The following is a 26612-nucleotide window of genomic DNA, read 5'->3' on the forward strand; positions in this document are numbered from 1 at the left end:
CGGTGTGAGTGTGAGACCTGATAGGTGTGTGGGGCCCAGGTGTGCGCGTGGGGCCCAGGTGTGCGTGTGGGGCCGGGTGTGCGTGTGAGACCTGATAGGTGTGTGGGGCCCAGGTGTGCGCGTGGGGCCCTGGTGTGCGTGTGGGGCCGGTGTGAGTGTGAGACCTGATAGGTGTGTGGGACCCTGGAGTGCACAGGGCCCTGGTGCACCTCCCGACAGCCCGCCCCTGCCCCAGGCCCCGCCCCTCCCCGCCCCTCCCCGCTAGCCGCGCTCCGCCGGCCCCGCCCCCCGCCGGCCCAGTTCAGAAGCCCCGCCCCGAAGGCCCCCGCCGCTCGCCCTTCCCCTCGGTGGCCCCGCCCCTCCCAGGCCCCGCCCCTCGGTGGCCCCGCCCCCTCTGTGGCCCCGCCCTCCCTCCCAGGCCCCGCCCCGCCCCCGGGGCCCTGCCGCTCGCTCTTAGCCTGGGCCGCGGCCCTCCCGCCCCCGCCAGTCGCGCCCCGCCCCGCCCCGGCCCGGCCCCGGCCCCGCGCCCCGCCGCGCCGCCCCCATGCTTCTCGGCTACGGCCTGGCGGCGCTCGCTCGGCTTCCGCGCAGCCTCTGGCCTGCTTCGCTCGCAGCCATGAGCACCGGCACTTTCGTGGTCTCGCAGCCGCTCAATTACCGCGGCGGGGCCCGCGTGGATCCCGCGGACTCCTCCGGCACCGAGAAGGCGTTCGAGCCGGCCACCGGTGACCGGACCCGGGGAGGGCCTGGGCGGCGGGGGGGCGGCGGGACGGGGCTGCAGGGGGCGGGGGGCGGGGGGGCGGCGGGGCCCGCGGCGGGGCAGGGGGACGGGGTGGGGGCGGGGGTCCTGGGCGGGCAGGCGGGCGGCCGGGCCTGGGCAGGGGGGTCTTGCACTGCCCTGCACCTCTGTTGAGCGCACCTGGCAGCCGGCTCAGGTGAGGACGGTGCGGAGGGTAGGTTGCGAGCGCAGGCAGTCAAGGCCCCGGGGCAGGAGCCGAGTCTAGCAAACCGGTGAAGCTGGGGAGCTGCATGGGGCGGCGGGGAGTCGTGGGTCATGCGACGAGGGCCTGAACGGAGTCTACAAAGCCATGATGCCCGAGGTTGTGCCCTTGTTGATTTTTAAAGTTACAACAGCAATAATGTTTTCGACGACGTGCACAGGCGACGGCTAGGATTTCCACAGAAGGACGGGCAGGTGAAAACATTAGTGGGGAGAACGGAGATGCGTGCGCAGATGGCCCCAAGGACCGTGGACTTTGTTGCCACCTCCTAGCCTTGGAAGATTTCTGTGCACGAATCAGAATTCGGAAAGGGGAAAAAAAGGCCAGCTTTTTTTTTTTTTTTTTTTTTTTGTCCAGTGCTTCACGCTGCCAAGTGCTGGGCCCTGGATCTGCTCTGAGAATTCCAAAGATGTCGCAGCTAAAAGGGAAAAAGTTTTGGGTGTGGGTTTATGTTTGCTTTGCTGAGCTTTATAGAATATTTGTGGGGAGAAATATGTAAATGTTTTGTGTAAACCAGAAAGGCGGGTAGCCAGAGGGACAAAACTGGATTGCAAAGGACTGCAGAATTTACGATTGATCAGTCATGCCACATCACAGAGCAGCAGTAACCTTGTCAGAGCAGGAAGGGGCTACAGGGATCAGCAGATTTCCTGGTGGAAACAGCCTCTCCGCCCCATCCCTGTAATCATAGGAGAAAAAGAAAAGTTCTTTATTTTAATTACCTTCAGTGTGTGCAATCCTTAGCCTTTAACAACTGGCTATTCGAATTTGCAGCAGAAACTGCAGGCTTGTGAAATCTTTCTGGAAAAAACAGAGTCTCTGGAGTTCTTGTGGAAGGGAAAAGGAACTGCGGATTGATGTACATATGGAACTCTTGTTGGTAGAGTCCATCACGGCCCTTGGGATGTGGGCTCATATTTTGCAGCAGGATAGGGAAAGAGGTTGGAGTAAGAACAGGAGAACCTGGGCTTTTTCATACTTGAGAAATTTTTCTTGTGTTTTAGGGATATGTTTTCCTGATACTGCTGTTTATTAACCATATTCATGAAGTATCACTAGTATGATATGACTTATATAGAACATGGACCAGTGATTTAAAATCCCGAGTTCGAGGGATCCCTGGGTGGCGCAGCGGTTTGGCGCCTGCCTTTGGCCCAGGGCGCGATCCTGGAGACCCGGGATCGAATCCCACATCATGCTCCTGGTGCATGGAGCCTGCTTCTCCCTCTGCCTGTGTCTCTGCCTCTCTCTCTCTCTCTGTATGACTATCATAAATAAATTAAAAAAAAAAAAATTAAAAAAATCCCGAGTTCGGGGATCCCTGGGTGGCTCAGCAGTTTGGCGCCTGCCTTCTGTCCAGGGCGCGATCCTGGAGTCCCAGGATCAAGTCCCACGTCGGGCTCCCTGCATGGAGCCTGCTTCTCCCTCTGCCTGTGTCTCTGCCTCTCTCTCTCTCTCTTTCTCTCTATGTCTATCATGAATAAATAAATAAATAAATAAATAAATAAATAAATAAATAAATCTTTAAAAAAAAATCCAAAGTTCATAACCCACGAGACTGAGTACTTTCAACTTGGATTTCACAAGACCTTTGAGATTCTCAAACACTGTTAAGCAGAGTTGCAAAACCCACTTATAAAATAGAGGAGAGAGAGTTTCTTAATCTGAGGTTACTACTGTGCTTAGGGCAAAGGACACAATCTCTGTAATTCTGGGATCTGGTGAAGTACGTTTTCCTAGAGAGAAGTCTGCAACTTTTATTAGATTCTTAAAGGGTTCAGTCACCTTGAAATAGAGGTCAGAACTGCTGGCATAGGAGCGATCATTAAATCAGACCATAGTTAAAAACAAGATGTCACTAAAAGGTAATTTAGATACGCAGTACTTTCTTGAAAGATGAGGCAACAGTTGGAGATAACCCTGTGTTTCTTCTTACAGGCCGAGTGATAGCTACTTTCACTTGCTCGGGGGAAAAGGAAGTAAATTTGGCTGTCCAGGATGCCAAGGCTGCCTTTAAAATATGGAGTCAGAAATCTGGCATGGAGCGTTGTCGAATTCTTCTGGAGGCTGCCAGGATAATAAGGGTATGTGTTACTTCCTCTTCTTCCTCTTTCAGAAATATCCCCTTGCATTGCTCTGAGGGTTCCTCATGATGATTTGCAGTTAGACTTTAATGCTCCGTTAGGTTATACTTTTTTTTTTTTTTACAAAATTGAAAAACATTTTCATGTGATCACCTGGGTATATAGGACATGCTTTCTGTGAGTAATGGCCTTCTGGAGCTTGGCTGTCTGTGACATCTCCCTTGGCAGTTGGTTTTCTCCATCTTTGTGCTTACGTATCCTTCGCAACTTGTCTCCTTTCCTTTTTAACTCTGTGTATTTGTGTCCTTTACTTTTGCTCTGATGACTCTTAAGTTTACCGTTCTTTTTTCAGGTACATTTTCTACCTCAACTGCCTAGGAAGATTTTGTACATTTATAGATGTTCCCTTCTTACAAAACAAAGTTAAGGGCCTCCTGGGTTGCTCGATCAATTAAGCAACTGACTCTTGATTTTGGCTCAGGTTGTGGTCTCGGGGTCTTGGGATTGAGTGTGTCAGGCTCCGCAGGGCATCTGCTTGAGAGTCTCTCTCTCCCTCTCACTGTGCCCGTCCCCCGTCCCCCCCCCCCCCCCCCAAACATGTACTCGCTCTCTCTCTCTAAGTAAATATATAATTTTAAACCGGACAAGTCTTTTTTAAAAAATTTTTATGGGACACCCGGATGGCTTGACAGCTGGGCGTCTGCCTTTCAGCTCAGGGTGTGATCCTGGGTTGGGGGATCGAGTCCCACGTCGGACTCCCTGCATGGAGCCTGCTTCTCCCTCTGCCTGTGTTTCTGTCTTTCCATGTGTGTCTCATGAATGAATGAATGAATAAATAAACAAATCTTAAAAAATTTTTTTTCATTTGTTTATTTTGAGTAATCTCTATACCCAACGTGGGACTCGAACTCCCGTCCCTGAGATCAAGACTTGCATGAACCCCTGAACTTTTTACAGTCTAAAAAGCAAAAGGACTAGAGATCTTCATTATAGAAAATGAGAAGATTCAGAAGGATGTACACCAAAATATCCAGAGCAGTACCTTAGCATGAGTTTTTTGAGCTCCAGTCCCCACAAGGGGTCTCAGTGAGGGCCACATGTAATTCTGTTGTAGGCAGAGGTTGCACCCCAGAGGGGAACCCTAAAGTGATAGGACTCAGTTTACACAGGAGCTGCTCTCTCCCCTGGAGCAAGAGCGATGACTCCCTTAGCAGATCTCCTCCAGGGTTCAGGAGGAAGGTGTTACCAGGTTTATTACCCTGGAAAGTACGCAGATGTCTCCAGAAATGAGAAGCAGAGGGCTTCCTATCTCCACATCTCTCCGGGCAGCTGTCTTTAGGAGACACTGTGTCTGCCTTCCAAGGCCTCAGCCTCTCATTCGGCTTGCCAGGGTTCTCTGCTCAGAGACCCTGGGCCGCACAGGATGTCACAGTGTTCATGGAGAATTTCTTCCCAACTAAGTATTTTCCTCTATCGTTAAAAGTTATTTTTAATTCTGGGGCACCTGGGTGGCTCTGCTGGCTAAGAGTCTGCCTTTGGCTCAGGTCATGGTCCCGGGTCCTGGGATCGAGCCGAGTCCGGCTCCCTGCTCGGTGGGGGGTCTGCTTCTCCCTCTCCCTCTGCGCCCCTCCCCCAGCCCTACTTGTGCTCGCTTGCTCGCTCTCTCTCTCAAATAAATAAATCTTTAAATAAAAAGTAAATAAAATAAGGTAAAAATATGTTTTATTTACCCACATTTTTACCATTTCTGGTGCTCCTCATCCCTTTTTGTGTAGGCCCAGATTCCTGTCTGGTATCCTGTTCTTTTTCTTCTTGAAGAAATTTCTTTGGCATCTATTATAGAACAGATTGTCGGTGCTCTTTCAGGTCTTGTATGTCTAAAAGTCTTCATTTTGCTCTGTCTTTTGAAAGAATTATAAGCCTATAAGTCTAGGTCAACAGGGTTTTTTTTTAGTGCTTTAAGTATTAGGAAGTTCTAACTGAATTTCTGCCCTGCTTCTGTCTCTTCCCGGGGCCTCCAGTCACACACTGGGCAGCTTGAAGCTATCCCATAGCAACCGGTGCTCTGTTCTTTTTTTTGCCTATTTTTTTTCTCGGTATGTTTTGGTTCGGATAATTTCCAGTGTTAATTAGAACTGACTGACTAAGGAAACCTGTCTTCACACAAATGGCAGAGTCGGGCTACCCAGAGCATCTGCAGATCTTACCTAGCTTGTACTGGGCGGGAGGCCGTAGATAATTGGGCAGAGGTCTGAAGGGAGGGGGGGAAGGAGGGCCCTTGGAGTGGTTAGTGTTGGGCCCCGTGTAGACAGAAGTCCTCATCTGCTGCCTGTGTCTGAGAGCTCAGGGTCTGGGCTCATTTATTGAGCACTTACTAACTCCCTGTTTGAGAAATCAGCTTTGTGAAGGCAGAGAATGGATCTATACATTTCGACTTAGGACAGTGGAAGGAGTCAGTGGACACTCTGGATACCTCTGGCCTTGGTAGACATATAGTGTGTTCAGATCTCACTGTCAGACTTTCCTGGTGATTTTTATATTCACCCTCCCTTCCTTCCCGAGGTGTGTACTGTGGATGTGGGCTTGTTGCCACTTCTTTTTACTTCTGGTCAGCCTCACCGCTTACCAGATTTAAGAAGACAACGCCGCATCTTGTCGATGGTTCAGTGCACCTCGTGTGTGTGTCCAGATAGTCACGCTCTTGTTTATTTTACACTAGATCCATAGCCAATGTTTATTTCTTACTCACTCTGTTCATTCAGCTCTTTTATCTCTGGGACAAAGAAAGGCATTGTTGCACTCTTCTCTTTAGTCCCATTTCCCAAACCTTCCCATTCATCCCTGCACCGTCTCCAGCACTCCAGCATCTGTGAGTCGTGTAGCTACAACTGAGACAGAATCTAAAAAGAGAATTGATGAGTACTGACAATTAGAACATAGTTATCTTGTGATTTTCACATGCTGCGTGTCTTTGGGTGAATTGAAGCCATGCGTGTCCATAACCTCTTACCTGCCAGTCGTGTGTTTGGCTGTTGCATACCATTTCCGTAATGATGACTGTCTCTTACCTCATACATGCGAGCATGTATGTGCACGTACATACGTATTTATACACGTAGTCTGAGTATAGAATATATTGAGATATATGGTAACATGACTTAAGCCTAGTGTTCTGTTTTACCCAAAGGAACGGAAGGATGAAATTGCCACCATGGAGACCATCAACAATGGCAAGTCCATCTTCGAGGCCCGCTGGGACATTGACACTTCCTGGCAATGCCTGGAATACTACGCAGGCTTGGCTGGATCCATGGCTGGTGAGCCCTTGCCTGGCCTTCTGTGTGAGCTGACGGGGAGGTAGGCAAGCAGGTCCTGGTGGAGGAGGATGAAGATGCGGACACCAACACACACCTGGGTTAAAATCCTCAGTTTATCGCTCTCTGCATGGATGACCCTGAGAATTACTTTGTCTTTCCTAACTGAAATTGTGGGTTATCATAGTTGGCAGGGTCTTGGGAAGAGCCGTCCTGCATTCTCCGTAACGCCTCTGTTTTCCTCTTAGGCGAATATATCCAGCTCCCAGGCGGGTCCTTTGGTTACACCAGGAGAGAACCGCTGGGCGTATGCGTGGGAATAGGTGCATGGAACTACCCCTTCCAGATTGCCTGCTGGAAATCTGCTCCAGCCTTAGCGTGTGGTAAGAAAGAAAGAATCTTCTACCTGGGAGCCCATTCCCTCCCTGTTCTCTACCTGTCACCTGTTGGTGTGCATGTGCACACGCACACTCATTCACACACTCACACCCCACGTCAGAAGGGGCCTGTGCTGGGGCGCCAGAGCCTCATAGGACCTGCATCCCTTACTCCCTGCCCCCCGAGAGACCTTACAGCATAGGTCATACACATGGATTGCATCTGCATTATTCCCACTTTATTTATCTAATTTATTTTTCTTACGGAAAGGAGGACTGTTAATTTTGGTCTTGGAGGTCTTCTTTTTTCACTTTTGAATTAATTCAGATTTGTGTTACCTAAAAGTTCTCCACCCCCCCACTTTGTTTTTTTAAAGATTTTATTTATTTATTCATGAGAGACACAGAGAGAGAGAGAGAGGCAGAGACACAGGCAGAGGGAAAAGCAGGCTCCATGCAGGGAGCCTGACGTGGGACTCGATCCTGTGTCTCCAGGATCACTCCCTGGGCTGAAGGCGGCGCTAAACCACTGAGCCACCCGGGCTGCCCATTCTCTCCCTTTCTGCACGAGAACTGTGGAATGAATTTCTGTAGAGGGAGTTCAGCTGCACATAAGAAGCAGAAGATAAACTTCCTCCTTCATTTGTGTCTTAAGACAAATGATAAACAAGGCTTCCATCAGAGAAACTTTGGCTGGCTGATGTAAAAAGTTTCCTCCTCTTATTTAAAGAGGAATCGGGAAAAGAGGATTTATTCTTAGAGAAAAAAAAGTCAAAGGTTAAAAAGAAGCATCACGATTAGGACATGGTGTCAAAATGCAGCGTTTCTCGTGTTGCTGCCTTGTGTCCTTCTGCTTTTTTGCACGTGCCCTCCCGTGTGAGACCACGGCAGCTGTGACCAGAGTAGAGCTAAGTCACCAGTTTGGAGACTCTCATCCGGTTAAGCTTTCTGGTCTCCACTTCCCACTTCTGTAAGCTGGGAGTGAGCGCGGTACTGCCGACTGCTGCAGCCCGTGTGAGATGGTGACGTGCGTAGCAGGGCCTGGAAATGCGAGTGGAAGGTATCTCCGGTTGGGCCTGGGCAGGTGTGGCTTGGATCTGCGAGAGCGGAGAAGCCGAGGTGGGAAGAGCAAGGTGTCTGCTGCTGAGCGCCAGTGCTGGTCTGGGCATTGATGGGGGGAAACACTGGAGGCTCTTCTTGGCTTGTCCTCCTGTCCTGCGCTCAGAGGATCACCAGTCTTAAAACATCTGTGCTTGTGCCCTGGGTTTGTGCAGGTAACGCCATGGTCTTTAAGCCCTCCCCCTTCACGCCCGCATCGGTGTTGCTGCTGGCCGAGATCTACACGGAGGCCGGTGTGCCCCCCGGGCTCTTCAATGTGGTGCAAGGGGGTGCTGCCACCGGCCAGCTCCTGTGTCAGCACCCTGACGTGGCCAAAGTCTCCTTCACCGGAAGCGTGCCCACCGGCATGAAGGTAGAGATGAAACCAGTATTGCTTCCCGCAGATGGCAGTGTGGGGCCACCCCAGCGTACGTGTCGGAGGCTGATCATCTGATCTTACCCAGCTTCTACCGGGAGGGGGGCCAGAGGCATCGGGGCAAAGATCTAGAGTGTCCTTTATTTCTTTTAAAGATTTTATTTATTAGAGAGAGTGAGTGCACAAGCAGGGACAGAGGCAGAGGGAGAAGCAGACTCCACGCTGAGCAGGGAGCCCAACTTGGGGCTCGATCCGGGGACGCTGGGATCATGACCTGAGCCGAAGGCAGACGCTTAACTGACTGCCCCACCCAGGCGCCCTGAAAAAAAGTGTGAAGTGGGGAAGGTAGTGGAGTGGAGGTAGCCTCAAGGGGATGGAAGTCATCGCCTCCTGCCTGTGTCTCAGAGCGCGGGGTCTCGCTGCCACTTGAGCCTTTGTGTGTCTTAGCCCCCCAGTCGCAGCCACCTCGGAAGGGTGTTTGCTCAGTTTATTTCTGATGTATTAATTGCCAGCCTTGAACACAGTAATAATAATAATAGAAGAATTTCTGCCCAGGACACGTGAATTAACAGTATTTTTATTCCTTTTTTTTTTTTTTTTTTAAGATTTTATTTATTTACTCATGAGAGACACAGAGAGGGGCAGAAACACAGGCAGAGGGAGAATCAGGCTCCTCGAGGGGAGCTTGATGCGGGACTTGATCCCAGGACCCCCGGATCACGCCCTGAGCCCAAGGCAGAGATGCTCAACCACTGAGCCACCCAGGCGTCCCTAACAGTATTTTTTTTTAAATTAATTAATTTATTTATGATAGTCAGAGAGAGAGAGAGAGGCAGAGACACAGGCAGAGGGAGAAGCAGGCTCCATGCACCGGGAGCCTGATGTGGGACTCGATCCCGGGTCTCCAGGATCGCGCCCTGGGCCAAAGGCAGGCGCCAAACCGCTGCGCCATCCAGGGATCCCCCCTAACAGTATTTTTTAAATGAATTCCCTCTTCAGAATGTCAGGTGCAGTCCTGTGGATTCTCTTCAGGGTTCAGGAAAGGGATAAGTAGCAGAAGGGCAAGGCTGCAGACAGGAACAAGGCTGCAGGTCATATGTAGTTGGAGATGCCTGGAGGCCCAGGTTCTACTTGATGAAACTTGCCGTTTTATTCGTGTTAAACTTCCGAATATGTTTGTTCTTGTTCTGGAAGATCATGGAGATGGCCGCGAAAGGAATCAAACCTGTTACCTTGGAACTGGGAGGCAAGTCTCCCCTGATAATCTTCTCCGACTGTGACCTGGAGAATGTGGTGAAGGGGGCGATGATGGCCAACTTCCTCACGCAAGGCGAGGTAGGCACCTGGCCCCAGCGGACGGTTAGAAGGAAGCTCCCCCCTTCACCTAGTAGCATGTTTTAAAGCTTTTCGTTTTGAAATAATTTCGGACTTACAGAAGCGTTGCACAGAATTCCCTTGTACCCTCGAGCCACGATTCTCAAATACTAACATTTTATCAGCTTTCTTCTGTCATTCTGTTTATCTTTCTGCACATACCTGTGCATGTTATTTTTTTCTGAACTGTTTGAAAGTTGCAGACGTAAGACCCGTAACTTCTACATTCCTGCATGAATTTCCTGGAAACAAGTGCATTCTCTTATGAAGCACCGTGCGCTTAGTGAGATCAATAACCTGATCTGTTACTCAATCTGCAGCTCTTATTTCTCATGTTGTCATTTGTTTGACATTAGTCCTTTCAGCAAAAACAAAACAAAAGCCCACACAGTTTCTTTTTTTCTGGCCCAAGATCGAATCCCGGAAGGTGTGTTGGCTTTAGCTGTCGTATCTCCACAGCCTGGAGCAGTCAGCTCTTCAGTTATTCGTATCTTTCAGGACCTTGACATTTTTGAAGAACACAAGCTATTTATTTTGTAGAATGTCCCTCGTTTGGGGTCTGTCGATGTTTCCCTCCTTTTTTTTTTTTTAAGATTTTATTTATTTGGGAGAAAGAGGCAGATTCCCTGCTGAGCAGGGAGCCCAATGCAGGGCTCGATCCCGGGACCCTGAGGCACCCAGGCACCCCTGGTGTTTCCTTTTGATAAGAATTGGGTTATGCATTTGGGGCAAAAACACCACAAAAGTAAAGTTGTGTCCTTCCCAGAGGTGGGGTTGACTGTGCTGCGGGTGGGTCTCCTCCGTGGGTGAGACATGTCACATGAGAGAACGTGCCAGAGGACTCCGCACCTCATGCTCTCCGCAACTAGTCTTAACACCCTCTGAGGATTTTTGCTGGAAACCTGTCTATTACGGTGCTTCCCAAATGGTGACTTCCCAATTCCGTTCTTCTTCTACATGTATTAATTAGTTCACTCCCCACTACAGGAAGGCACCTTCCCTTCTCTCGTGCTTCTTTTTTTCACTCATCGATTTGTGTTATTACAGACCATGGGTTCTTACTTCATTTACAGATTATAGTCCATTTACTATCATTAATTTTGATGCTCAGATAATTGCAGATTCGGCTCACCGCAGCTCCTGGGACCTTTTGATAGATCTCACTATTCTGTGAGCATGAGTAGTTGGCTCCGTTTGCGGGCTTTGTATCCATGGTTCTGATAGCATTGGAATAGTATTTGTGCTCGCATTCTACGGAAGGATCTAACTGGTCATGATTGATTTGTGGTTTTAGAGACAGACGTTCTCTTTGAAATATTTCAGGTTTTTATTAGGCTCAAGCCCTTATTAGGCTCAAGTTTTGTTTTGTTTTTTTAAGATTTTGTTTATTCATGAGAGACCCAGAGAGAGAGGCAGAGACACAGGCAGAGGGAGAAGCAGGCTCCCTGCGGTGAGCCCGATGTGGTACTCGATCCTGGGACCCTGGGATCATGACCTGAGCTGAAGGCAGACACTCAACCACTGAGCCACTCATGCATCCCTTAAGCCCTTCATTGTTAATCTATTTTTACTGTCCTATCCCGTCCTATTCTTAAAAGACAGGGCCCCACTGAGCCTCCAGTGGGAGGCAATAGGAGAGGTCGCATGGCTCACGTGGATCTGTGAATGGCCTTTAGGAAAGTAAACAAAAAGCCCTAACTTTGATCTGGAAGGGCAGGCAGTTTCTTGGCTGATGTGCTGTTATGTCCACAATTCCATATGTGATCCCATTCAGGATGGGGATAGTTTTTAGAGCTGGAACTAACCTTTTAAGTGGGTTATACTATCTCTTTTAAGATTAAGGCTGTTGGATTCCTCCCTCTTCCCCTTCCTTACACACATACACATCTGTGTCCGTCCTTCAGGTTTGTTGTAATGGCACAAGAGTATTCGTGCAAAGGGAAATTCTTGATGAATTTACAAGGGAAGTGGTGAAGCGGACCCAAAAGATAAAAATCGGAGATCCCCTCCTGGAAGATACCAGGATGGGCCCTCTCATCAACCGTCCACACCTGGAGCGAGTCCTTGGGTTTGTTAAGCTGGCAAAGGAGCAGGTGAGAAACCAGTGGCGATGGGATGGGGTGAAGAAGAGGGGAATTACTGCACGTTTCCTGCACCCATACCTGCTGGGCTTACCATGTCCTCGGCTGTGTTCTGCTCTGTACCCACCGGGGAGTGACTGGGCGTCCGTTCAGGACACGCCTCACGTGTCAGGAATGCATATCAGGCTGTGAATTTAACAGAAAATTTGCATTCTTTTTTCTTTTTTGGGCAGGGTGCTAAAGTGCTCTGTGGTGGAGACATACACGTACCTGAAGATCCCAAATTGAAGGATGGCTATTACATGAGACCTTGTGTACTGAGTATGTCCTTCTCTTGTTCGCTTTTAAACGGTTTGAAGTAAATGTCACATTGAAAAGGATATTTAAAAAACATGAATATGGCATAAAGCAAGTGTTGGTCAACTGTGTCCCCACAGCTCAGATTTAAGGAGGAGAAGTTCTCCGCCACCCTGTGTGCACTTCCTCTTGGACAACTATGTGTGTTTACCTGAGCCTTACTGGGCCTGCACCTGTTGTTCTGGAAAAAAGGAACTGGAAAAAAAAAAAAAGAGAGAAAAGGAAGTGCATGGTTGATTTAAGAAAAAAAAAATGCATTTTGTTTCTCAGGAATGTTGCTGAAGAATGTTTTTCTTTGAACTGTACATCATCGGTATAATAAAACCAATCTGTCAGACAGTCTGGCAGTATTTTTTAAATGATGTAATAGATTTTAGCACCTCCTTTCCATCTTAACCATCTCCTGGTTGGGACAGGCAAGTGTATGGTCCTTCCGCTGTCCTCAACCCCTTCACTCGGCCCTTACCCTAGAGGTGCCCACTGCTCTAGGTCATGTTGTTCTCATGCTTTCCTCTGCAGTTTTACAATAGATCTTAGGATCCCCCCAAAATATCAGTAGTTTGTTTAAAATTTTATTTATTCATGAGAGAGAGGGGCAGAGACACGGGCAGAGGGAGAAGCAGGGTCCCTATGGGGAGCCCGATGTGGGACTCGATCCTGGGATTCCAAGATCTTGACCTAAACCAAAGGCAGATGCTCAACCACTGAGCCACGCAGATGTCCCAATACCAGTAGTTTAATAGGCTTTTAAAAATTCTATTCACATTGAATTATGTTGTGTAATTCCTTCCATTTGTCTGGAAGGTAGGTCAGCTGATTTTTGCCCAAGGTTGACAGGGGTGTCCGTTTTCAGCCCTTGATTATCTGATGCATTTTAACCCTTAGCCTTTGCTGAAAAAAATATCCACTGGAGATTTGAAAGCTGTGAACTCAGCCTCCATACCATGGATTAGCTTGTAGTTATTAAGTGAATAGGAAAAGCTTAAAATACATTTTTAAATAAAAATAAAAATACAGGTTAAACAATAGCATGCATGGTATTAGCCCAGATGTATTGAAAAACAAAGGTACGTTTAAGAAGGAACGGAATGTGCATCATAATATTGATAGTGGCGTGTAGAGTAGGGTTCTCAAGCCGTTCTTACGGCTCTGTATCTCAGCGCTTATTGTGAAGACATTCACGCACCAAGCATGATCGTCTTCCTTCACTGATGTTTGGCTTTATTACATTGTTTGCAGCCAATTGCAGAGACGACATGACCTGCGTGAAAGAAGAGATCTTTGGACCAGTTATGTCCATTTTACCATTTGACACTGAAGCTGAGGTTCTGGAAAGAGCCAATGATACCAGTTTTGGTTTAGCAGCTGGCGTCTTTACCAGGTATGTGGGGAAGGACACTCAGGCAGCCTTGCGGGAATACGGGGATCTCTGCCCAGTTGCTCAGGGAGCCCATCTCTTTTCCTCTCTGGAGTTGACATTTTCATCAGCATTTTCTGCTTGCTCCAGGTGAAGTTAGAAGGTGCCAGAGTCACATCTCGTTGTTTGCGCTGAACGGCCAGTGTCCCCTGCCGTTGAATTTAAATTGAGCTTTAAACAATATTGATGAAAATTCTATCCTATTTCATTCCTTCATTGAACAAATATTTAAGGTTCTGCTCTGAGTAGAGCATCAGGTTGAGTGTCTCTTGAAAACCTACACGTCCAGGAATTTAGAACCTATAAGCATATAAACACTGGGAAGTGCTCTTCAAAAACATGATTTTTCACGGCTTTAGAATAGTTCCTAATTGGAATGCATTGTAAAATACGTAGGCCTCTTTTTGATTGTTGCATATGTATAGAATATTGTTTCCAGTTGTGACTCTTGTAACTAAAATTGGGATTAATATCTTTGTGCATAAATTTTAACCAATATACTAAAAGTAAAAATGATTTGGGAGCAAAATTTCCTTGAATGTGATTGCAGATTGCTTGAGCATATACAGACTTTGATTAGTCTTTGGCAGCAGTAGGCAGTTCTCTAGACTGCTTACACTCGGAATTATGCAGTTTCTTTGGTGGTATATACAAGGTTCAATTTTTTTTTTGTAGTTTTGTGGTGAGGCACCTGGGAAGGAAGACCCAGGTCTCCACTGGAGGGCCTGATGAATGAAATAGCTTCTCTTTGAGCCCTGAAGAAAGAAAAGGTTAAGGAGCTGCTGCTTTTTTGTTTGCTTGTTTCTTAGTAGATTTTATTTCTTAGCATAATTTTAGGTTCACTGCAAATGGAAAGCAAGGCACAGAAATTTCCCGTACACCTTCCCCCCATCCTGCCCCCTTATCATCCACGTCTCCCACCCAGGGGTCATTGGTTGCAGTTGATGAACCTACTTAGACATATTGTAATTGCCCAAAGACCACAGTGACATCAGGTTTACCTTGGTGTTGTAGGTTCCATGGGTTTGGACGATGGTATCTACTGTTATGGTGACACACAGGGTAGTTTCGCCTGTGTGTCACCATAATCCTCTCCTAGGAGCTGCCGTTTTGATGGGAGGATTTGAACGGGTTAACTCTTGCTCTTGCTTTGACCCCACAGTACAGATAAAGGCAATCCCAAAGGTTGACCCTAAATGCTGCTACTTTTCTAATAGCTTTCGGGTAATTCACATACCGTACAATCTACCCACTTAAAGCGTACGGTTCAGTGTCCTTTAGTGTACTTATTTACAGAGTTGTGCAACCATCACCATATAATCTAATTTTAGAACATTTTCATCATCCCACAAACAGGAGCCCTTAGTCCTCATTTTCCCCTTCCCCCAGGCCCTGGCAACCACTAGCCTTACTTGCTTTCTCTACAGATCTGCTTATTCTGGATATTTTGTATAAATGGAATCATAGAGTATATGATTTTTTTGTGATTGGCTTTTGTGGGGGGGGGTTTAATTTTTATTACTGTAATAAACACATTTTTATAGTGCCTCATATATATATTATAGCATGTATATTGTATTTAATGCTCATGTCCACACTTCTTTTTTTAAAGATTTTATTTATTTACTCATGAGAGACATAGGCAGGACCCCAGGATCACGACCTGAGTCAATGGTTGATGTTCAGCCACTGAGCCACCCAGGTGCCCCTCATGTCCACAGATTTTTATGTTATATGTAACAGAGATTACATCAAAATTCTCATGAGGGATCTATTTTGCTAACATAAACCAATTTAACTCAACCATTTATACATCACTTCAACTACCCAAATAATTGTTAACTATCAAAGTATTTGGACTGATGGACGTAAGTCAACCCAATTGAATTTTCTGCTTCTCAGTATATTTGATGACATCGTATCTTTTTTTTTTTTTTTTTTTTAAAGTTTTATTTATTTATGATAGTCACACAGAGAGAGCGCGAGAGAGGCAGAGACACAGGCAGAGGGAGAAGCAGGCTCCATGCACCGGGAGCCCGACGTGGGATTCGATCCCGGGTCTCCAGGATCACGCCCTGGGCCAAAGGCAGGCGCCAAACCGCTGCGCCACCCAGGGATCCCCCACATCGTATCTTTTTTTTTTGTAGTCCATTAAGATGATTTTAATCCACATCATGTTTATGATATACACATTTGCATGGGTTATCAAACTTGGTGTCACAAATATATTAAATACTACATTAACAAAATGCAAACGATAGAGACTAGACTGTAATGTAGATTCCTTTTTTTTTTTTTTTTTTTTTTAAAGATTTTATTTATTTGAGAAAGCAGTGGGGTGGGAAGGAAGGGAGAGGGAGAAGCAGGCTTCCCCCTGAACAGGGAGCTCAGGATCCTGGGATCATGACCTGAGCTGAAGGCAGACACTTCAGGAACTGAGCCACCCAGGTGCCCCTGTAATGTAGTTTCTATAACCCACTGATCTATGTAATTTAGGCATAAAATATATCTAATTAAAAATGTTTTCTTTCTTTCTTTTTTTTTTTTTTTGATTGGCTTCTTTGACTTAGAACGTTTTCAAAGTTTGTGTCGCACCAGGTATCAGTGGTTTATCCTACTGTGGAATAATATTCCATTGTATGCATACATTTTGTTCATTCACCAGTTGATGGACATCTGGATGGTTTCTGCTTTTTTGTTATTATGAATAACACGTCTGTGAACACTTATCTCTGAGTCTTTGTGTGGATATGTTTCATTTCTGCCTGGGGTAGATACCTAGAAGTGGAATTGCTGGATCATGTGGTTACTGCCTCTCCTTGTGGTTTCAGCCATCCTGATGTGTGTGAAGTGGTACCTCAGTGTAGTTTAAAAAAAACAAAAAAACAAAAAAAAAACCACATTTATTTGTTTCTTAGAGCATGAGCAGAGGGGAAGGGTGGGGGCACGGAGGGAGAAGCAGACTCTCCCTATAGAGCATGACCCTGAGATCCTGACGTGAGGTGAAGGCAGATGCTTCACCGACTGAGCCACCCAGGTGCCCCTCAGGGTAGTTTTGATTTGCATTTCTAGGAGTTGTCTTTTTTTTAACTTTTTTGATAGTCTTATTTGTAGTACAAAAATTGTCAATTTTGACACAGTCTCATTCTGTTCTTTTTGTCTGTCACTTTTGGTATCTTGTCTGAGAAGGCTTCTTCTAACCCAGGGTCAGGAAGATTTATTCCTGTTTTCTTTGAAGAGTTTTATGGTTTGTACTCTGTAGGTCTGTGACCCACCTGAGTTCATTTTTATATATGGTGTAGAAAGGGCTCTACCGTCATTCTCCGTGGCCATGTGGATGGCCAGTGGTTGTGGCACTGTTTGACACAAGAAACTTTGTCACCAGAAGTGTTTTACACCCCCGCCCCCTTGCTGCTACTTATTTTGTAGATGCTTTCAGATGAGACCATAAAACTCGAGTCCTTATCTATTTTGCCTGGATGCCACAAGCTTTTATAACACGTTGTAAAGAAACAAGAATTAGGCAATATTTTGAGACCTTTAGAACCCGCAGCCTAACTTCCTGTTAGAGTAGTAGCAAAAGAAATTATGAATAACCAGCATGTTGGTTTCCTTTTTGTTGTTTCTTGTTTTTCCCCCTCCATAGGGACATCCAGCGTGCTCACAGAGTGGTGGCTAAGCTGCAGGCTGGAATGTGCTTCATTAACAACTACAACGTCAGCCCAGTGGAGCTGCCCTTCGGTGGATATAAGAAGTCAGGTGAGGAGCTGGAGACCATGAGAGCAAACCTGGTCTCTAGGGCTGTTGGCCGTACTTCAGACCTTCGAGACCAGGTTCCCAAACTTGTCCGAGTGTCAGAATCACCTGAGAGAGTAGACTGATGCCCGGTCTTCCCCAGACTCCCTGCAGCTGTTTCAGGGAATGGAAACCAAGCATCTTCTTTTTTCTCTTTTCCCCCAAAAGCTGTCCAGAAGGTTCCTTTTTTTTTTTTTTTTTAAAGATTTTATTTATTTATTCATGAGAGACAGAGACAGAGACACAAGCAGAGGGAGAAACAGGCTTCATGCAGGGAGCCCGATGTGGGACTTGATCCCTGGACTCCGGGATCACACCCTGGGCCAAAGGCAGGCGCTAAACCGCTGAGCCACCCAGGGATCCCTGTCCAGAAGGTTCTGACATGTATAAGCCTGGCTTATGAACTGCTGGTAGACATCTCAGAAAGGTCTACCTTGTGGGTAGAATTACTTTTTCCCCTCACATTGTGTGATTGCTACAGGCATAAAGCCACCCCAGAGATTCCATACTAGGGATATTTGTCGTCCACTGTGGAGCCTTTATTTTTTTTTTATCTTTTTACTTTTTAAATTTTTATTTATTTATGATAGTCACACAGAGAGAGAGAGAGGCAGAGACACAGGCAGAGGGAGAAGTAGGCTCCATGCCCCGGGAGCCCAACGTGGGATTCGATCCCGGGTCTCCAGGATCATGCCCTGGGCCAAAGGCAGGCGCCAAACTGCTGCGCCACCCAGGGATCCCCTCACTGTGGAGCCTTTAGACGTAAAGTGGCTCACACATCTCAGAAAGCATATAGTCATCTGTTTTATTGTTTTTTTTTTTTTTAAGATTTTCTTTGTATATTCGTGAGAAACACACAGAGAGAGGCAGAGACACAGGCAGAGGGAGGAGAAGCAGGCTCGATGCAGGGGACTCCCCCAATATGGGACTCGATCCCAGGACCCTGGGATCATGACCTGAGCCAAAGGCAGATGCTCAACCACTGGGCCACCCATGTGTCCCTACTCATTTTTTTTTTTTTTTAACAATGGTCATTCTGGTTATGGTGGATGCCACCCAGGAATGTTGTCCTTAGGCTGCTGCCCGTTGCTTACATTGACTCAGTCATTTGTGCAGACATTACTGTAACCTGGTGCAGGTGGAAGTCCAGCGTATGAGGAACCTCGAGGCAGCTGGGATAGAGCCCTTCGAGGTTCTCTCTTTGGAGATTGTTGCCCGTAAATATTCTCTAATCTCCTATACCTTTCTCTGAAAATTGTTCCAACTCTGTAGGGGCCCCATGCTAAGAGCCTGGGCCCTGGCCTCTTGGCCCATAGTTGTGCCCATCACAGTGTTGGCAGACCTACAAACCCCGAAGAGAGCTGATGAGATGATGGGTGTTAATTTGAGAGTTTTATTTAATACTTGCTTTGTTATTACCCTGGCCTTCCCTGATCCTGCTCCCCTGATCACCTTCGTCCCTGCCTGGGGCCCAGAGGAGCTGGACACATAGGCACAAAATGCAGAGCGGAACTAGGATGCTGCTTTATTAAATATGTAACTCCTGGTGTGGAGGAAAGTTTGTTTGGAGCCTGCAGCGTAGGCCTCAAAGGGGCCTCCTGGGCCAGCTTTCCCGTCCTCAGATCAGAATGTTTGGATCTGTGCACTCAGGCTTGCCTACCTGTGATGAGAGTGAGACCAACATGTGGCCAGGTCTACGGAGCAGCACCTGGCCCAACCCGCCCCACTAGCTGTGTGCTCAGAGCCTGTGGAAGGGAACAAGGGATAGAGTGAGGCCTTGCCAGGGCCGGTGTATAAACCACCTTTCGAATAGTGTCGTCTAGAGACATGTATTTGTGGGGACCAGGCCTTGCCTTTTGGAGGCAGACCCTACCTGAGCCTGAGACAGAGTAACAGGAAAAGCCAGGCAGGTGCGGAATGCTATCCTTGGAACCTGTGACCTTCTATCTGGGCATCCCTTAGACTTTGAGTAACCTGAGCTGCCCTTGTGAGTTGGCAGTGTGTAAACAGCAAGCTACTCTTAACGGATTTGGTGTGGGCAGCCCAGGGTGGCCCAGCGGTTTGGTGCCACCTTTGGCCCAGGGCGTGATCCTGGAGACCTGGGATCAAGTCCCAGGTCGGGCTCCCTGCTTGGAGCCTGCTGCCTGTGTCTGTGTCTCTCTCTGTCTCTCTCATGAATATGTAAATAAAATACATAATAAAAAATTTTAAGTAAAATATTAAAATATTTAAAAATATTAAAAATATTTTAAAATATTAAAAACAGATTAGTGTAAGAAAAGGTTTAAAAATCTATTAAGTTAGAGTTAAGTTTTAAGTGAACACCAACTTTTTTTTTTTTTTTTTTTTTTGAGAGGGAGGGAGAGAGTGGGGGTACAAGTAGGGGCAGGGGAAGAGGGAGCAGGAGAGAGACAATCCCAAGCAGATTCTCTGCATTTTCCACATTCTGTTGCTAAGGTGTCCTTCCCCATTTGGACCCTGTGCAATCAGATCTTTGTATCTCTATTAAGTTTCATAATCTCAAAGTCAGTCTGTAAGTTTAGCTTTAAAGCAATAGAGGTTATCTATTCTTTCCTCCTTCCCTTCCTCCCTCCCTTCCTTCTTGAGAGAGTGCAGTTGGAGGGGGAAGGTGAGGGGCAGAGGGAGAATCTTAAGCAGGTTGCATGCCTAGCGTGGAGCCTGAGGTGGGGCTCGATCTCACAACCCTGAGATCACGACCTGAGCTGAAATCAAGAGTCAGACACTTAACCAACTGACTGAGTCACCCCGGCTCCCCGAGTTAGCACCAGCTTTCAAAGGCGTCCGTTGATGGTTGTAGAGGCTGCTTTCACACTTGATAAAAAAGCCTGAACGTCTTCAGATCTCAGCCCAGAACAGCAGGTACCTAAGTTAAGGTTCCTGTTGCAGAAACATGGCTATTTTCCCCGTCCTCATCCCCAAAGGCCAGTGGGTCACTTTTCCGTGTGCCTAGCTCCACAGCTGACATGTGCAGTTGAGGACTTTGTCCCAAACTTGTCGGTTCTGTGTGCTCCCTGCCAGTGGGGTAGGCCGGGCCTGTGTCCTTGAAGGTCACCGTGACTTCAGACCACCGCAGTGGTGGCTCGTCCTCACCCTGCTCTTCCTTTCAGGGTTCGGCAGAGAGAATGGCCGCGTGGCAATCGAGTATTACTCCCAGCTGAAGACCGTGTGCGTGGAGATGGGTGATGTGGAGTCTGTTTTTTGAAAATGCGGCGTGGCCGGGCGTGCAGCGAGGACTGGATCTCGATAGAGGCCGTACAGCTGCCGTCTGTTCCAAACCCAGAATTGTGTCTTTCGGGATAAGAGAGTGGCCTCAGTGTTCTTCATGGTTCGGTCCCCTTCCTAACCAAGAATGTGCTTAAGTGCCTTTTAGATACTAATCAGGAAAGCTGCGATTGTCCCCAGAGCAAATTTTCTGTGAAATCTTTAACACACTTCTGGAGAACAGGGAGGGGGACCAGGGTTTTGCTGGTCCCACAGATCTGACCCACTGGCAGTGCTCAGCCGCCGGCTTCAGCGAACTGGCTCGTGGTTCAGCTCCTGGTGGAAGAAGCCGAGACGCTTTTCTGCTCATTGACGTGTTTAAGCCCTGGCCCCTTGTCATTTCATTGAGAAAGCTGACAGTCGGGAGCGAGATGACAGGGTCACGCTCTGTGTGAGGCTTACCCTGCCAGAGTAAGCACCTGGTTTCCACTTGGCGCCAGTGGAGGAGACCGGCCTCCAGCCCTTGAACGACAGCCTGCTCTCTTTTTAAATACACCACCAAGCTGTATGCTGCCACGGCACACTGAAATGAAATAAATCGCCCTGTTAATCTTGCAGCCTCATGTTTTAAAGCTAAGCACATCTCCAGGGTCCGAATGTTGACAGGGTAAGGCTGAAGTTAGACGTGTAGCACAGCAGATCGGTCCTTTGCACTGAGTACACAAGGATGGGCTTCGGGTGCTGTAGCGAATGTTTAAGGCCCGTGGAACCCTCTAGGCTCCATGTCCTTCCCGACCTTCAGCCTGTGCTTGCAGAGCCACGGTGACTTCCCAGCCTGTTGCAGGGGTCCTCACCCTGCCCCTTTCTCTGCCTTTTAGGGAGACCATTTATGTCTGGGAGCTGCATTGGTCAGGGTTGGCCAGAGACACAGGAGCACAGAGTAGAGTAACAGAATAGGTAGGCACGTACAAGGGGACGTTTATTTTAACAGTCGGCTCACAGATCATGGAGGCCGAGGAAGCCCACAGCGTGCCATCTGCAAGGTGGAGACCCAGGAAGGCGGGTGACGTGATTCGGTCCAAGTCTGAAGGCCTGAAACCCGAGGGGTCCGAGGGTTTTAAGTCTGAGTCCCAAGGCCTGAGAACCAGGAGTGCTGGTGTCTGAGGGCCGAGGGCTGGAGAAGATGGATGTCCCAGCTCCAGCAGAGATCAAACTCCCCTTTTCTCCCTCTTTTTGTTCTGGTTGGGCCCTGCCCAGATTGGGCGATGGCCACCCACCCCGGGAAGAGACCTGCCTTCCTCAGTTCACCAACTCAGTGGCTGAAACCTCCTCACAGGCACACCCAGAAATACTGTTTTATCAGCCATCTGGTCATGCCTTAGCCCGGTCAGGCTGGCACATGGAAGGAACCAGCACAGTAGCTGATTTAGTAGTCGGGTAAGGGATGGTTGGCCTCCCGGGGCCCACATCTCATGGTGTGTTATGATGGGCCAATACTGTAATTTTGGAGGATGAGTGCAACTGCATCAGCCTCTCGGTATTGTTTGTTTTTTTTGTTTTCTTAAGATTTTATTTATTTATTTGAGAGATTGCACAGAGGGAGAGGGAGAAGCAGGCTCCTGGCTGGGCGGGGAGCCTGGCTCAGGCTCGATCCCAGGACTCTGAGATCACGATGTGAGCTGAAGGCAGATGCTTGACTGAGCTACCCAGGCGCCCCAGCCTCTTGGTGCTTATTTGCACGGAGGGCACGGAGGTGTTGGGAGCAAGGCCAAGAGTGATCCCATGGTGGGTCTCGGGCCAGGGGGTTGGGGGGCGGGCAGCGCTCCTGTGACTCACACAGTGGGAGCTGAAGTTCCTCTAAAGAGAAGAGGGCAGGGGAGGGGGAACCGGCCTTTGGATCCTCGCTGTGTTCCTACTGCCCCGTCCTCAGTGAGTGCTCCTGAGAAACCGAAACTGAAACCGAAACCGAAGCAGGATACTGGCCCTGATGTTGAGAGGAAGAAACAATGGGGGGAGCCAGGTGGGTGGGGCTTCACTTCGTGTGCTTCCTGCCTGCCTTCCCCATTCTGGAACCTAGATGGCCTGTACTGGTTTCCCAGGGCCTAGATGGCCTGTACTGGTTTCCCAGGGCCACTGTGACAAGTGACCCCAAACCTCCTACTTGGAGCCCGGAGTGGTTTCCCTGGACTGAAATCCAGGCATCAGAAGGACCAGGTCCTAACTCTGGGAAATGAACTAGGAGTGGTGGAAGGGGAGGAGGGCGGGGGGTGGGGCTGACTGGGTGATGGGCACTGAGGGGGGCACTTGATAGGATGAGCACTGGGTGTTATTCTATATGTTGGCAAATTGAACACCAATAAAAAATAAATTTATTAAAAAAAAAAAACGACCAGGTTCCTCCGGAGGCTGCAGGAGAGAGTCCCTGAGTTTGCCTTGTCCAGCATCCCGAGTATCCCTTGCATTCCGTGCCTCGTGGTCCCTTCCTCCGTGTCACAGGCCAACAGCTTAGCATCCTCAGCTCCCCCTGCTTCCCTCTTAGGAGGACACAAGGGATGGCATCTGGAGCCCACCCACCGGCTGCAGCAGGACCATCCACCCCTCTCAGCTCGGCCCTCACCTGAAGCGCACCTGCACGCCTCTTCCTGCCTTGGAAAGTGACACTCAGGTTTCTGGGATTAGGACTAGGCGCAGCGCTCTTCGGCGGCCACACCCCGCATGGTCCACAGTGCGCTCCAGGGTGTCGCCGGCTGCGGCCCTGCACACCTGCCGGAAAGAGTAATGATGCTGACACCGCACATTCCAGAAACGCCGACCTGGTCACTTTCTCCCTCCTCGTCTGTTCTCTTCCAGGGGAAACCACTATTACCTTTTGGGCATTTCTGTCTCCAAGGACTTTCTTACAGGGATGAACTGCAAACGACCCCTGCCTCCTGGTGACCTGTAAGACGGTTGCTGCTCCCTGCCCAGTCCAGGCGTTCTTTTGGCCAGGCCAGGAGTTGATCGGCCATTGGTTTTAGGATAGAAAATGGAGCTTTTTTTTAAAAAAAAAATGGAGGCTCTCACTTTTTACTCCATTCCAGACATGCCAGCTCTCAGAGCCACAACTGTCAGGCCGCTGGGCTCACGGAAAGTACTGCTTGCGTAAGTGAATGGATCCCATCGCTACTCAGGGTGGCCCAGGGACCAGCAGCGTCTGCCTGTTAGACCCCCAGAATATCCAAGTCCCCTTAGACCTAAGGACCAGGATCTGCATTTTAACAAGACCCCCAGGGGATTCTTACGCACAATAGTTGGCCAAATGCTGCCCTTAGAGCAATGGTTCTGAACTTTGGTTGTTCCAGAGAAACTTCTGTATTTAAAAAATTCTTAAAAATTAAAAAAAAAAAATTCTAATTACTTGATCAGGGGTATGGCCTGGTCATCCAAATTTGGGTGGTCCCTGCCAAGCTGGATTCAGCAGACAGGTGGAGAACCACTGCTTTACTGTTGTGCTGCGTGAGGACAGTCACCGCGAGCCACATGTGGCTACTTACGTTTACTTAAAATTAAAGAAAAATTCCATTTTTTACTCACTTCAGCCACATTGCACGTACCTAATGCTGCACACGGGCACGGGTACACGGGTACTGTGTTGGACAAATGCAGATGTCAAATCTTCCTATAGTGTCAGATGGTTCTTTCGAACAGTGCTGTTTATGAGCCAAGGACTGGAGACACTGTTGTTTTCGAGTGAGTTAGGAGACCACTTCTGGGGGCGAGTGCTGTGGGGGACGAAGAGGGGAGTTGGGGCCCCTTGGATCCTAAGAGGGTAGGTCACTGGGTTACCGACTCCAATGAATGAAGCTTCACCAGCAGGCAGCGCCGGCGCTCCCCACAGCTAGGCCTGGAACCGAGCAGGCCCTAGGCCTGGGCTGCACGGTGCACGGTGCACGGACTGTCATTCAATCCTCAAGAACTTTGTATACCAAGTGTCCTCGTTTTTCCCAACTTGGAGCTGGGGGAGCTGAGACTTAGGGAGGCCAACCAGCCTGGCCAAGGGCACACCACTTCCCGTGATGAGGGTCACCTGCACTGCAATGTGGATAAATTAGCCCAGTCTGGTTCTCTAGCTTCCATCTACCGCGAAGCCCAGAATGTGCTTCTCTATAGAAATAAACCCACCCTTTGGAACATACATTGCCAGAGAAGAGTGAGCGGCAGTTCCTACACCCTTTTTTTTCCCCTTGCAGGTGACAAGGGAATTGAACCTTAAGTAGCTTGTCAGACCTGGTGATTCCCTATGGCAGAGATCTGCAGGCTGGATTTGGCCAAGCCCTGGGGACCGAGGGGGCCTGGGGAAATGAGGCACCGCTTTGGGTGCCCCCTCCAACCACAGCACCATTTCACGTGGTGGGCTTCCTTATAAAACCCCCTTGGAGCCCATTCTGTAACAGCAAAATGACGATGGATCACGTGACTTTGTAAAGCATCCCGTCAAGACTTCAAAGGTGAAAATGCCACATGGTCCCCAGGCCTCCCCTGGGTTGCATCTTTGACACCCAAACTTCGTGTGACGAGAAAGGAAACCACAAGCTCTCTAATCTGACGTGTGCTTCTCATGAAGAAATAAACACGAAAAACCAAAACCATAACCCTAGCCTATTATAAAGTCTTAATTTTGTTCAAGTCTGGACCAAAAATACCATTCATCATCACCATCATTTTTATAAAGGGCATTTTATTTTTTATGTTTTTTAAAGATTTTATTTATTCATGAGACACAGAGAGAGAGAGGGGCAGAGACACAGGCAGAGGGAGGAGCAGGCTCCATGCAGGGAGCCCGATGTGGGACTCGATCCCGGGTCTCCAGGATCATGCCCTGGGCTGAAGGCAGACGCTCAACCGCTGAGCCACCCAGACATCCCTATAGTTATGGACATTTTAATAGAAAAAAAGAATGCAAGTTAAAGCTTTATGAAAATGGTCCTCATTTTCCTTATTTTGCTCCATGCTGGGGAAAACTTCTCATGAACTACGGCAGAGTGTACACTGGTCCCTCCAGGCTGCTCACCCAATGGCTGGAGCGCTCCAGGTGGTCATGAGGCCACGGCTGACCATGTCCCGTGGCCAACCAGAACATTCCAGCTGTAAGTGATGGAGAAGTAATGGGGAAAGCATGGAGTTTAGAGTTGGGTGCGGGTGCAGATCCCATCTCTCATTCTCACAGACTAGTGAGCACTTGAAATGTGACGAGAGCAGTTACAGAGCTTTTACTTACATTTTATAAATTTGGATGTAAACAGTCACATGTGGCTCATGGCTACTGTACTGGCAGCACAGGTGTAGACAGTGCACTACTGTTAATGGAGCTCACAGCCACATTCACCCCGGGGCAGCCCTCTCATTTTGCCAGCCAGCATCCTGCTCCAGGTCAACTGAGCCTGTTTAGTTTTCTACATTTTGTTGTTAAGGTGTCCTCCCCAAGGGGCTCAGTGGTTGAGCATCTGCCTTGGGCTCAGGGCATGATCCCGGGGTCCTAGGATCAAGTTCCACTTCAGGCTCCCCACAGGAAGCCTGCTTCTCCCTCTGCCTGTGTCTCTGCCTCTATCTCTGTGTGTCTCTCATGAATAAATTTTTTTAAAAAAAGAAAAAGTCCTTCCCCAGTTGGACATACGTAATCAGATCTCTGTATCTCTATTAAGTTTCATAACTTAAAGTTAGTCTAGAGCTTTAGCTTTTAAGCAATAGAACCAATCTTTTTAAAAATTTTATTTATTGGGACACCCGGGTGGCTCAGTGGCTGAGCATCTCCCTTCAGCTCAGGGCATGATCCCGGGGTCCTGGGATCAAGTTCCGCATTGGGCTCCCTGCATGGAGCCTGCTTCTCCCTCTGCCTGTGTCTCTGTCTCTCTCTGTGTGTCTCTCATGAATAAATAAAATCTTTTTAAAAATTTAAAAAATAAAAATTTTATTTATTTAGAAAGAGACATAGAGTGGGGTGAGGGGTAGAGGGAAAAGGAGAGAATCTTAAGTAGCCTCCATGCCTAGCACAGAGCCTGATGCAGGGTTCGATCTTACAACGCTGAGATCATGCCCTGAGCTGAAATCAAGAGTCGGACGCTTAACAAACTGAAATT

General features: G+C 48.3%; 1 protein-coding gene across 2 annotated transcripts; it reads left to right on the forward strand.

Moving 5' to 3' along the window:
• The first annotated feature begins 487 nt into the window (after positions 1–487).
• Positions 488–21113, forward strand: ALDH9A1 (aldehyde dehydrogenase 9 family member A1). 2 transcript variants are annotated; one of them, XM_072759588.1, is made up of 11 exons: positions 488–725; positions 2940–3085; positions 6273–6402; positions 6648–6782; positions 8051–8247; positions 9445–9585; positions 11529–11717; positions 11939–12026; positions 13302–13443; positions 17126–17238; positions 20403–21113. In XM_072759588.1, the coding sequence occupies exons 1-11, from the start codon at positions 545–547 to the stop codon at positions 20495–20497; spliced, it is 1557 nt and encodes a 518-aa protein (XP_072615689.1). In that variant the 5' UTR covers positions 488–544; the 3' UTR covers positions 20498–21113. The 2 variants fall into 2 exon arrangements, with proteins under 2 accessions (XP_072615689.1, XP_072615690.1); XM_072759589.1 differs by lacking the exon at positions 488–725 and adding an exon at positions 1330–2160 and having other exon boundaries at positions 2362–3085.
• The last annotated feature ends 5499 nt before the right edge of the window (positions 21114–26612 follow it).

This window comes from Vulpes vulpes, chromosome 5 (assembly GCF_048418805.1).
Source record: "Vulpes vulpes isolate BD-2025 chromosome 5, VulVul3, whole genome shotgun sequence".
Taxonomy (NCBI): Eukaryota; Metazoa; Chordata; class Mammalia; order Carnivora; family Canidae; genus Vulpes; species Vulpes vulpes.